This window comes from Coptis chinensis, chromosome 2 (genome assembly GCF_015680905.1).
Source record: "Coptis chinensis isolate HL-2020 chromosome 2, ASM1568090v1, whole genome shotgun sequence".
NCBI classification, from domain to species: domain Eukaryota; kingdom Viridiplantae; phylum Streptophyta; class Magnoliopsida; order Ranunculales; family Ranunculaceae; genus Coptis; species Coptis chinensis.
Genome location: NC_141457.1, coordinates 95,153,177 through 95,166,298, shown reverse-complemented (window position 1 = coordinate 95,166,298; position 13,122 = coordinate 95,153,177). Strand labels below are relative to the sequence as shown.

Sequence of the window (13,122 nt, the reverse complement as noted above, 5' to 3'; positions counted from 1 at the left end):
TAGGTAATTTCATTTTTGAGTATGCTTCGTTCGAGATTGTATTGCATTTGGTGAGATCTGGAGGTACCATTTTGAGGGAACACCATTTGATCTTTTGATTAACATTAGTGCTCCACTTCTTTTTGTACTTAGTTTGTTATTTGGTTTAACGTTATATCTCCACTTGGGCTGGCATGATTTGGTGCTTTAGGAGTAATTGCATTTTGAAGCGTCATTGAACAAGAAAAATTCTGGATATACGTCTTATTTTGTTGGTTTACTTAGTTTTACGATAGCGATTATAATAGCACTTCTATTGGATATATCTTATTTAATATTTGATTGTTCTCAAAAGGCTTGTTCTTGTAGGATTTCCTTGTACGGTAGTTGAATGTTCATTTAGGTATATCCATTAGTGTGACCATCTGTTGTCTGCCTTAGTAAGATTTCTTGTAATAACAGCAGAGCGATATTCATTCAGAGGATTCACAATTATCTCAATTGCAAATTTGGCTGGGATGCAATTGGAAGAAGCAAAGAAAGTATGTTGGATAATGTGGTGCAATCCCACAAGTATTTTGGTATTGCTCCATTCAAAATAAGTAAAGGTAAAGATATATTTATTGTCATTTATTTCATATTAAATTTTATGTCGTGTATTTTGAAGTGAAACACTCAATGTAATTGTTGCACCAAACTTTGAAAATTTTAAATATAGCCTGGGATCATCAAATCAACAATTCGAGCAACAATAAAAAGTCACAAGTTAGTAGGAATGGCCATTTCATAAGCAACATCACTGTCATGCAAGAAAGTTTTAATATTTGTTTTTCGTTTATTTCTGTTTTTTTGCTAAGTTACATTGACACGGACACGTGTGTCCATATCCGGCACAGATACGAAAGGTCTGACACGGCAAATTAAAAAAAAGCTGAGGTATGTCACATACAATATGTCCGTGGTCGTGGTCGACAAGGGCACATGGATACGTATCCGATTAATCGTTTATTTTTAAAATATGGGGTGTTGATGTAACATAGTTATTTTGCTTTGTTTTATTTGATACATTAGCTTTATTTATTCAATACCCAAACCGCCTTTCCCTGGTGAAGGTGAAAATTGTTATCGAGAACACGGGCCCAACCTCGCCAATGTTTGACCAAGAGGCCATGAGACAGGTTCATATTCCTATATCTTTAGTTCTAAAAACATCATATTGTCTTTCTATGGTCAAAGATTTGGGAGGAGTGGGACAGATACATTGTTTGGGGACTTTATGTTCGATGAGGTTCCTTGCTCGGCTATGCATGATCCGCCCTTTTGTTTTAGTTTTCTCTCACCGGTTGTAGCTTTTTCTAGTATCGCTCTTGTATTTGTCTTTCCCTTTGTTGTATCGAGTGGGATATCTCATTCTACTTAAGTTTGACTTTATGATTATATGTACATACATCACATTTTACCGATACAAAAACTTCCGGGATAAGTTAACATTGTCTTGAACAATTCTCAAAAGGCTAAAAGGTCTACAACCAATAAGAAAAAGAATAATGAAGTCTGAACCAAGCAAGCATATTAAATCTCCCCATTTTGCTTGTCGCCATTCTTTGTATGCATGATTGTTGTCATTCCCTAATTGTCTCCAAGTGGGCTTCTTCTTCCAAATATGTCTCATCATCATTTTCTAGTCTCTCCACAATCTCTAAAGAAAACAAAGCCCATCGCAACAGTAAAAATTTTCTTAAAAAGTGCCCACACACCAAGGAGCGCACCATAAGAAAAAGGCTAGTATGGCGCTACATGGAGAGTGCCTTAGTCTATGCGCCTTATTTGTTAACGCTGTTTGTTTTCTTAACATAGAATGGCACTCTCTATGTCCAAGTGGTTGCAGTAGGAGGACGAGTGGACGCCTTATTAGTCCCTGTCTTGCTCATAATCAAATTTTCTTTTCTTGGTTGTATCTTTATAAGGCGATGATGATTGCAAGCCTGAGGATTTGAATTCTTGGCACCAACCACCTGTAGAAATGCAATGTGGGTACTGCGAGCAATGCAACTTAGGAAGCTTGGTTTGTACCTCCACGACGGTATTGTTTCATGAGAAATATCTCTTTAAATATTAGTTTCTTGTTTACCATATTTTAAATGGTGCGTATGTTTTTCAGTCCTCTTGGAAGGTAGCCCGGTGTTGGGAAAACAAGCTTAGGCGTTGCAATAGGCAAATAAATGCAGGCGGGGGGGTTGTGCGAATCAACCTTTTTCGAAAGCAGGTGTCCATTTTTTCCATATTGCTCTTTTATGTCTCACACGGTATTTACCATGCAATATACCTCGACTCACAAATTTGAATATAATATGTTGTTAGGCGGACATCATGGATTTATTGGGGTCCGACTTACTGTTGAGGATGCAGAGGGAATGAGGTTTGCCCGGTCCGATGGAATCCTTCTTCAAGGTTAAATGCCCTTCATTGCGGTTGATTTACATTTCTATTAAATTTGACACGGTTATATCAAATATTCTCGTCTCTTTTGCGTGCTCGAAGAATGGTGATTGGGTACTGCTGGTTGAACTTAATCTTGCCCCCAATAACTGTCTTAGAGGCATGATTAGTCTTATTTCCGTGTTGCCTTTTCCTTCTTTAGGAATACACCTTTCGCCATAATCTTTGATAATGCTATTGGTAAGCAGGGGTTTGATTGCTATTCTTGACCATCGTCTTTGAGGTCTTCATTCCAGAGCTTTGGTCGACGTACAAGTGCCCGACATCTTTCCGAGTGTTTGCCTGCCAAAATCCTTCTTGTCGGTGGGGCAGGAAAGGGGTTCAAGTCCTTCCTCAATCGTTTCACTAAGGTTTGGGCTTTGCTATTTCTTTAGTTTGTTGATAAGTGCTAGGAAGTTGATCCTCTTCATTTTTTCAAGGTTTATGTTGATCAGTTGGTGGATGATGACTACTTTTACATATGTAATTCACTTCATCCGTCAATCCCAAAACCATTGCTTTCGAAGTTGATACTCTTCAATAAGAGATTGTATTTGGATAACATGATTTCTCACAATTATGGACGGGAGGGTTCCCTTTGGGAGTTCAATTTGCATGACATTATTTGATCTTTCCAGATCATAGGTGTAATTTCCTTATCTTCTGTTAGGGGTGTGCATAAAACCGGCTGAACCGACAAAACCGACCAAACCGAACTGGTTGGTTTTGGGTCGGTTATGTTTATGAGTTGGTTTGGTTCGGTTAAGTATATTTGAAAACCGATAGGGTCAGTTCGGTCATCGGTTTAGTCTCAAACCCGACCTGATATATATATTTAATTGATTTAATTTAAAAATATGTAAAAACCGGTCTGATTGGGTCGGTTAACATCGGTTAAGCCATAACCTAGTCGGTTTGGTTTGGATATCGGTTCGGTTGGAAATTAATTTGGTTCGGTTCAGTTAATATAATACAGCTGGTTTGGTTCGGTTCTAAAAAAATATAAACTGATAAGGTCGGTTTGGTTGTCGGTTTAGACCCAAACCTGACCCGAACCGACCCGTGCACACCCCTATCTTCTGTAGATCGGAGTCCTTTTTTTGTTTGTTAATCATGTCTTGTTATAAGCAATAATTCTGTACTATAGGTGCACCGGTTATTGAAGGAGGATGTCTTTCTCAACACTGTCTACATTCAAAGGATGCGTACAGCAGCTGACCGCCAAGAAGTTGTAAAACTATATGCAGAGGTTTTGGGGTGAAGCCATTCATAAACCCTTTACCCAAGACTGCAGGTTAATCCACGTTACTTGATTGTGGGGAACACGGTTATTGAAAGAAATCGTTTCCAACCATCTGAAACTTTAAAGAGCCAACTTAGTATATTGCCAGGAATTCGTCATAGCTTGGAATCTGTTGCGCACTGTGTGCAGCATCAGTGGTTGTGCATATTGGTAGGTCCATCAGCATCTGGGAAGTCTTCAGTGGTTAGATTACTTGCTGATTTGACTGGTAATGTGCTCAACGAACTAAATCTTTCATCTGCAACGGACATTTCTGAGTTGCTTGGATGCTCTGAGCAATACAATGCTTTTCGTAGTTTCCGCTCGGCCATAACTCAAGTTGAGAGATACATTGATGAGTATTGCAGTCTTAGTTTGGAATTGGAGGATATAGTACTTGAACGAAAAGATCTAGTCTCCAAATGGTTCAAATTGTTATCCAGCATGTATGGCAACCTGACAGCGGCATCTGCTTCAGCATATGCCGATAGTTGGAAAAGTGGATCAGGCAGTTCTCTTGCCCCATTGATTCTTATCGTTGAACAACTAAAACTTGGTCTGGAGAAGTATCACTTTCCTGTTTCTTGGTCAGCCAAGGACCTAAATAAAGTTCTAAAAAGCCTCAAAGACTTGCTAGACTATACGAAGAAAGAGGCAGCCCCAACAAAGTTTGAATGGGTCACCGGGATGTTAATAAAAGCTATCGAATGTGGTGAATGGATTGTTCTGGAAAATGCTAATCTGTGCAACCCCACAGTAAGCTGATAAGCCTATTTTGTTTTATTTGTTTTTTTGGTTTTTCCTTTTACTGACCGCCTTTTTCTTTATTTTTCCCGTTGTTCATTTATTAGGTTCTTGATAGAATAAATTCTCTAGTGGAGCCAAGTGGATCAATCACTGTTAATGAACGTGGGCTTGTTGAAGGGAGACCAATGGTTCTACGCCCGAAATGCAAATTTCGGATTTTCCTCACAGTTAATATAAAGTATGGTGAAGTGTCTAGAGCAATGCGCAATAGAGGAGTTGAAGTATTCATGATGCAGCCAGATTGGTTACACGAGGGTGAAGATGGGTATAAACAGAAGGGAACAATGATAAATGATGTTAAGAGGTTCCTAGTTCTCTCAGGTATCTCCTTGAGTGTATTGGTTGATGTGATGACTGAAGCACATAAGTTTGCACGAGACACTTGTGTGCACCTTGGTGTGCAAATTACACTTCTGGAGCTTTCGCGCTGGGTCAGTTATTCCAGTAGCTTCTAATGAATGGAAGTACGCCTCTGTGGAGCCTCCAACTAAGTTGGGAGCATACCTATCTATCTTCTTTGGGCGAGTTTGAAGGAGTTCTGCTGTGGAACATGCAAAAAATTCATATTTGTCAGCTTCGAACTTGTCCAAGTTGGATGCGTGTTTGAGGTTTTCTTTGTCTCTTCCAGGAGGGTGGCCTACACCCCTGAAATTAAGAAATTTCGTTTTGCACTCTAAAGAAGCTTCTGTGAGACAGAACTGCATGTACTTGGAGTTCCTGGTGGCTCAGTCTGCATCTTATGAGTTAAGTGGTTCCCATAACGGAGACCTCACGATGCAAAGGTCACCTATGAATGGTGTCGGGCATATGTCAACTTCCTCATTGAATTCTGGATCGACTTCCTCATTTAATAAACTACATCCATCACTGATTCCTTTAAAGATGTTACTTCCTGTTCTATTTCCTACCACTCCATATCAGCTGAATTCTGGATCGACCAATCTTCCAAACTTTGATCTGGCACTGGTTAATAAGATGCTTTTGTTTGCAGCTAACTGAACAATTGAACAAGCTAACGAGGGTGATATGAAACTATATCTTCACTGGTTTAGCTTGTACAGTTCCCAATTGCATCCATACTGTCGTTTTTTTGAGTCTTATCTGAGTATACTCAAACAGGAATTAAGTCATCGTATTTGGAATTGGATTTTTGATTGTTGGAGAGAACTTATTACTCATTGTGCAGTAGACATTGATCTCGGACCCATTTCTGTACTTTCATTGAAGATATTAAAGCATCTGATGAAAGTTTACAAAGATTAAAGAAGCGTCTCTACAATTCTGTTGTATGTGCGGAGTTGTTACGTCATAGCCTTCAACAGTGGAATGCTGAAGATGATCACAACCGCAGGGAAGAAAATGCTTTTTCTCCTGTTTTGGAGCCTCTGAGAGTTGGAGAAGGAGGTTCTTGATAAGCTTGGGGGCTCCCCTTCTTTCGATCTTCTGTTTCGATCTTGTCCTCAAGAGATTGTTTTTGGCTCTTTGAAACTTGCCTATCTTGAATTTTATGGTGGCTTAGTGTTGTCAATCCATGTTATGGGAAGCATCGTGTCATGAAGAAAAGACAGAGACTTGACAAAGACTTCACTAGCTTGTATATTCATTTGTTTATCTGTTCGTGTGAGAATGACGACTGGAAAACTTGCCATTTGGAGGAGGAAAGTTAACAGGGTTAGTAAGCTAGGCGAGGCAAGTTGGGCCAGCTGACTGTGTAACTGGTTTATACCAGTTTGACTGTTTGACCAATTAGAAAAGCCAAGATAAATAGTTTGTCATTAAAGCCCAGGCCCAACAAACCAATTCAACTGGTCTTGGTATAATGAATCCCCGTGTTGTTTGAGTGTACACTCGAATGGTCTCGCGTGTCGTTTGAAACAAAGCTCTCGGGTTTTAAATTTTGAAGACGATATGGCTAGGTCATTTGGGTAGTCAACATGGTTGTTTGGGGACTCTCTTAGAAGCGATATGGCCGGGTCGTTTGATTTAAAACGATCAATTATTCCAAACACAATTTCAAACAAGTGGGTGAAGTTTACTTTCGAAGTGAAGGTCAATCAATTGAATTTTATTCGAAGTTTATTTTAAAAAACACGATCTCAAACAAGTCAATTAGTAGTGAAAGTCGAATTTATTCGAAGTTTACTTTAAAAAACACGAATTGGGTGAAGTCGCCAATTTCAATTCACATTGTTGATTCACAACTCAATATTCAAAGTAGGTTCAGTACCGCGAGAGAGATGATATTGGCTAAAACAGTTTGAAAAAATGGTAGCTGGTATGCGTTGATGGGGTGTATTGGGCTATTGCTGTTGGGCTTTATTGTTGGGTTTCGAATGGAGGCTGCCCGATCGAATTCCAGTGGTGCCCAATACAGGACCATTATTAGACCTATACAGCTATACTGATAGGTATTGAGTTTTGAAGGATAAGAAAGATCTCAACCGTTGCTTTATGTTAAAGTTAATCTAACGCCTGAGAGTGAACTGACTTTTAAGAAAATCTAACAACCTCTTAAATAGAAAAAGGTGTTCTGAACACAGAAGTACTTGGTTATGAGAAACAAACCTACTTTTCTCTCTCTTCCTTCCTTCACAAAGAACCTATCTTTCATCCTCCTCAATTCTCTTCCTTCCCAACAATGAAAATGAAAAACCTCTCTTTCTTCCTAATGAATTCTCTAAATATGGTTTACCTTTTTCTCTCTCTTCCTTCCCAACAAAAATCTTTTCCTCCTGAATTCTCTGTGGCTTACCTTTTCTCTTTCACAATTGGATTTTCGCTGTCTTTCAAAAGTTTATATGGCTTTCAATTGCTTTATAGAGATCACGGAGGCTTGGCGGACGTACAAACATCATCTCATGCCATGGAGGAGAAGGATATTTGGCTTGAGGACAAGATCGGAAAGTCAGCTGGGCTAGGCCCCATACTCAGTCCAGGTCCAGGTCCAACGGGTCGGGTCCAGTATCATGATCTCAACGGGTCGGGTTCTGCCCGACCCGAACCCAGAACGATTTCAAACTATAAAACCCATAGTTAGGGTTTCTCACAGCAAAAAAAAAAAAGTCGGCTAGGGTTAGGGTTTCCTACGTGTCATATTCGATTACTGAGAATTTTTCTGAAGGCATAACGAGATGGTGAAGTTTACAGCTGAGGAGCTTCGCCGAATCATGGACCTGAAGGATAATATTAGGAATATGAGTGTAATAGCTCATGTTGATCATGGAAAATCAACTCTTACTGATTCTCTGGTTGCGGCGGCTGGTATCATTGCTCAGGAAACTGCTGGTGATGTTAGAATGACAGATACCCGCGCAGATGAAGCAGAGCGTGGTATTACAATAAAATCTACTGGTATTTCTCTCTACTATGAGATGTCTGATGAATCTCTCAGTGCTTTCAAGGGTCCAAGAGTTGGTAATGAATATCTCATTAACCTTATTGATTCTCCTGGGCATGCTGACTTTTCGGCTGAGGTAACTGCTGCCCTCCGTATCACTGATGGTGCCCTTGTTGTAGTCGATTGCATTCAGGGGGTTCGGGTTCAAACTGAAACCGTCCTCCGACAAGCTCTTGAAGAAAGGATTAGGCCTGTATTTACATTAAACAAGATGGATCGTTGCTTTTCTCGAGCTTCAGGTTGATGGAGAGGAGGCATATCAGAAATTCCAGAGGGTCATAGAGAATGCCAATGTTATTATGGCCACTTATGAAGATCCTGTACTCGGTGATGTCATGTTTTATCCAGAAAAAGGGGAATGTTGCCTTCTCTGCTGGTCTGCATGGTTGGGCATTTACCCTCACCAATTTTGCAAAGATGTATGCCTCTAAGTTTGGTGTTGACGAATCAAAGATGATGGAACGGCTCTGGGGCGATAACTTTTATGACCCAGCTACCAAGAAGTGGACTACCAACAGCACTGGTTCTCCTACCTGCAAGAGAGGCTTCGTTCAGTTATGCTACGAACCGATCAAGCAGATTATTAATATCTGTATGAATGACCAGAAGGACAAGCTGTGGCCCATGTTGAAGAAGCTTGGTGTAACCATGAAGTCAGACGAGAAGGAGTTACTCGGCAAGGCTTTGATGAAGCGTGTTATGCAGACCTGGCTCCCTGCTAGCACTGCTTTGTTGGAAATGATGATACATCACCTCCCCTCTCCTTCAAAGGCCCAGAGGTACCGTGTTGAAAATTTGTACGAGGGCCCTCTTCACGATAAGTATGCTGAAGCAATCAGGAACTGTGATCCTGAAGGACCTCTTATGCTCTACGTGTCGAAGATGATTCCTGCATCTGACAAGGGCAGGTTCTTTGCGTTTGGCCGTGTGTTTGCTGGAAAGGTCTCAACTGGTACGAAAGTGAGGATTATGGGTCCTAACTACGTCCCTGGCCAGAAGGAGGACTTGTTCACAAAGAGTGTCCAGAGAACTCTTATTTGGATGGGGAAGAAGCAGGAATCAGTTGAGGATGTGCCTTGTGGTAATACAGTAGCACTGGTTGGGTTGGACCAGTTCATTACTAAGAATGCTACATTGACAAATGAGAAGGAAGTTGAGGCGCATCCAATCCGTGCTATGAAGTTTTCTGTTTCACCTGTTGTTCGTGTTGCTGTGCAATGTAAGGTTGCCTCAGACCTGCCGAAGCTTGTTGAGGGTCTTAAACGTCTAGCCAAGTCAGACCCTTTGGTTATGTGTACAATTGAAGAGTCCGGGGAGCACGTTATAGCTGGTGCAGGAGACCTTCATGTTGAGATTTGTTTGAAAGACTTAGTTGACGATTTCATGGGCGGGGCCGAAATCATTAAATCTGACCCTGTAGTTTCCTTCCGTGAGACTGTGCTTGGGAAGTCTGGCCGCAGTGTAATGAGTAAGTCCCCTAATAAGCACAACCGTTTGTATATGGAAGCCCGCCTGTTGGAGGATGGTCTTGCTGAGGCTATTGAAGATGGACGTATTGGTCCAAGGGATGATCCTAAGGTTCGCTCAATGATCTTGTCTGAAGAGTTTGGCTGGGACAATGATCTTGCAAAGAAGATCTGGTGTTTTGGTCCCGAGACCACCGGTCCTAATATGGTTGTTGACAGGTGTAGGGGAGTTCAGTACTTGAATGAAATTAAGGACTCGATTGTGGCTGGTTTCCAGTGGGCTTCCAAGGAAGGTGCATTAGCGGACGAGGAGATGAGGGGAATTTGCTTTGAGGTGTGTGATGCTGTGCTTCATTCTGATGCCATTCACAGAGGTGGTGATCAGGTCATTTCAATGGCAAGGAAGGCCATCTATGCGTCACAGATGACTGCCAAGCCAAGGCTGTTGGAGCCTGTATACATGGTTGAGATCCAGGCCCCAGAGCACGCACTTAGTTGGATTGGTGGTGTTATGAATCAGAAACGTGGGTATGTCTTTGAGGAGATGCAGATCCCAGGTACTCCATTATATAACATCAAAGCGCACTTGCCAGTCCGTGAGTCATTTGGGTTCTCCGGTCAACTCAGAGCTGCAACATCTGGACTGGCCTCCACCGCACAATGTGTGTTAGATCACTGGGACATGATGTCCTCAGATCTTTGGAGGCTGGGTGCAAGCAGCAACCCTTGTGTCTGAGATTCGTAGGAGGAAGGGCTTGAAGGAGCAAATGACACCTCTCTCCGAATTTGAGGACGAGCTATAAGGTGTTAGTTATCAAGTTGGGGTTTTCCCATCGTAGTTTTGGCTGTCATGTTGATATGTTCTTATTATGATTTTGACACTCTGTTGACTGCTCTACACACTTATGTTTCTGACTTTCATGTTTTAAGATTTACTCGTGGTTATTTGGATTAGGTTATTTTATGGTTTACTTCATAACTGTTTTTTCCTGTTCTTTGTTTCTGTTGATTTTGGTTTTACTTCATATTGCTCTTAGCTCTTATTTTAGGAATCTCGTGGTAATGTAGTTTATATGTGAGGTTATTGAACTCATTGAACAGTTGCTACTGGGACTGTACCAATGAGGTTGTTTTCCAGCGATTTAATTTGTGACGCTGTTTGGTCTGGTGTGATCTCTTATTCTAGGATTTTTTTTTTGTTAATTATTTAGTGCTCGTCTGTGTTTTTATCTTTGGACAAGCATGTTACAAGTATAGACTATGATTTGATAAATAAGATGGGTGTAGAGTCACTAAAGTAAGCCCTATCTTGTCAGTGGACTCTTTTTGCCGCTATTGATTTGCTTGTCTCGTTATTTGTGTTTAGTGAATATTTTATCTGTTCTAGTTGCTGTGTCTTTCTTCTCCTTACTGCTTTAAATGGAGTACTGGAAGGGTTGACAATATGATGAATTGCTGACTTGTTGTGTATCGGTGACAATATATAGGAGATAGGTTGTTACATTGAAGTTGTGCTTTAGCTACGGTTTAGACTTAGAACATCTAACTTATGGCTGTTTTAATCTTCCCATCGTAGTTTTGGCTGTTTTATTCTTCCCATCGTAGTTTTGGCTGTCATGTGATATCTTGTTTTAGTCTCTGGACAAACAAGATAAAAAGTATAGAGTGATTTGGTAAATGAGATAGGCGTAGAGTCACTGAAGTAAACCCTATCTCATCAGTGGACTCTTTTCGCCCCTATAGATTTGCTTGTCCCGTAATTTCTGTATTTAGTGAATATTTTTCCTATTCTGTTTGCTGTGTTTTTCTTCTCCTAAATGGAGGAAGGGTTGACAGTATATGATGAATTACTGTTTTGCATCGGTGATAATATACATGAGATAGGTTGTTGCATTGATGTTGTTTTTTATCTCTCCTTGCTCTGTTTAGATTTAGAATTTTGGGGGGTTGTAGTTATACTACACCCTGAGAAAATACCCCCGGCAGTGTTTTTGAAGAAATCTCCTTCCAATCTGACATCCAGGCCACCCTCTGACATGTTAGGAGTTGAAGAATGGACTAAATACGAATACAAAAACAAAGATGAATGCATTAATAAAGTCATTGGTCATACAATGGCAAGGAAGGCCATCTATGCGTCACAGATTACCGCCAAGCCAGGGCTGTTGGAGCCTTTATACATGGTCGAGATCCAGGCCCCAGAGCATGCACTTGGTGGCATTTATGGTGTTTTTAATCAGAAGCGTGGGTATGTCTTTGAGGAGATGCAGAGGCCAGGTACTCCATTATATAACATCAAAGTGTACTTGCCAGTCCGTGAGTCATTTGGGTTCTCCGGTCAACTCAGAGCTGCAACATCTGAACTGGCCTCCTCCGCACAATGTGTGTTCGATCACTGGGACTTGGTGATTTCAGATCCTTTGGAGGCTGGGTCGCAAGCAGCAACCCTTGTGTCTGAGATTTGTAGGAGGAAGGGCTTGAAGGAGCAAATGACACCTCTCTCCGAATTTGACGAGCTATAAGGTGTTAGTTATCAAGTTGGGGTTTTCCCATCGTAGTTTTGAGTTTTGGCTGTCATGTTGATATCTTCTTATTATGATTTTGACACTCTGTTGACTGCTCTACACACTTATGTTTCCGACTTTCGTGTTTTAAGATTTACTCCTGGTTATTTGGATTCGGTTATTTTATGGTTTACCTCATAACTGCTTTTTCCTGTTCTTTGTTTCTGTTGATTTTGGTTTTACTTCATATTGCTCTTAACTCTTATTTTAGGAATCTCTGTTTTGCATTGGTGATAATATATACATGAGATAGGTTGTTGCATTGATGTTGTTTTGTACTTCTCCTTGCTCTGTTTAGATTTAGAATTTTGGGGGGTTGTAGTTACTACACCCTGAGAAAAAATCCCCGGCAGTGTTGTGAAGAAATCTCTTTCCAATCTGACATCTAGGTCACCCTCTGACATGTTAGGAGATGAAGAATGGACTAAATACGAGTACAAAAACAAAGTTGAATGCATTAATAAAGTCATTGGTCATACAGATGAACACATATGCACTTACCTTGCAATGTAATGTTGTAATTATTGATAGGAAAACGGCAATATGTATGTAAGGTTGCTAAACTTTGAGAAGCCTGAGCTGAAAAACGAAGTATTTACTTTTAACTTTGAGAAACCTGAGCTTAATAACGAAGTATTTACTGTTTATAGCTACTTAGTGGAATCGTGTGGGCAAATTTATCTGGTGCGTATGTACATCTTAGGCTTGAACTTTGGTAAGGCAATCAACCATGCTGAGATTTTTATGATGGATCTTTCGAGGGAACTTTGGTTGAAAGTGGAACCCATAGGCGATATCTTTTTATCAGGATTTGGCACTGTCTTTGTCTGCAACCAATGCATAATTGAAAGGAAATCTACTATCTATATACTAAAGCAGAGAGAGAGTTCCATCTATATACTAAAGCAGAGAGAGAGTTCTAAGCATAGCTAGTAAATTCGTGGACGGCAAAAGTTTGATATGGCAATTATTCGCCTAAGATTCGAAATTTTCAACAATAATACTTTTAAATATCCGGTCCAATAAAATGCTAACGGTAAAAATACGATGTACGTGTTTTAAACGGGTATAATACGAATGCATTTCTTCAAAATTTAGCTATATATTTTACATTTAAAACTTTGATATATAAGTACTTAACGTTTTTAT

General features: G+C 40.4%; 1 protein-coding gene and 2 pseudogenes across 1 annotated transcript; all 3 read left to right on the top strand.

Moving 5' to 3' along the window:
- The first annotated feature begins 3,698 nt into the window (after positions 1 to 3,698).
- Positions 3,699 to 5,656, top strand: LOC147519237 (midasin-like). Its single transcript, XM_086590897.1, has 2 exons — positions 3,699 to 4,495; positions 4,591 to 5,656. Exons 1-2 carry the CDS (start codon positions 4,184 to 4,186, stop codon positions 4,999 to 5,001), a joined length of 723 nt encoding a protein of 240 aa, XP_086447023.1. The 5' UTR covers positions 3,699 to 4,183; the 3' UTR covers positions 5,002 to 5,656.
- Positions 5,657 to 7,093: 1,437 nt separating this feature from the next.
- Positions 7,094 to 10,363, top strand: LOC147519236 (elongation factor 2 pseudogene; annotated as a pseudogene).
- A 1,160-nt stretch (positions 10,364 to 11,523) lies between these two features.
- Positions 11,524 to 11,931, top strand: LOC147519235 (elongation factor 2 pseudogene; annotated as a pseudogene).
- Positions 11,932 to 13,122: the final 1,191 nt, after the last annotated feature.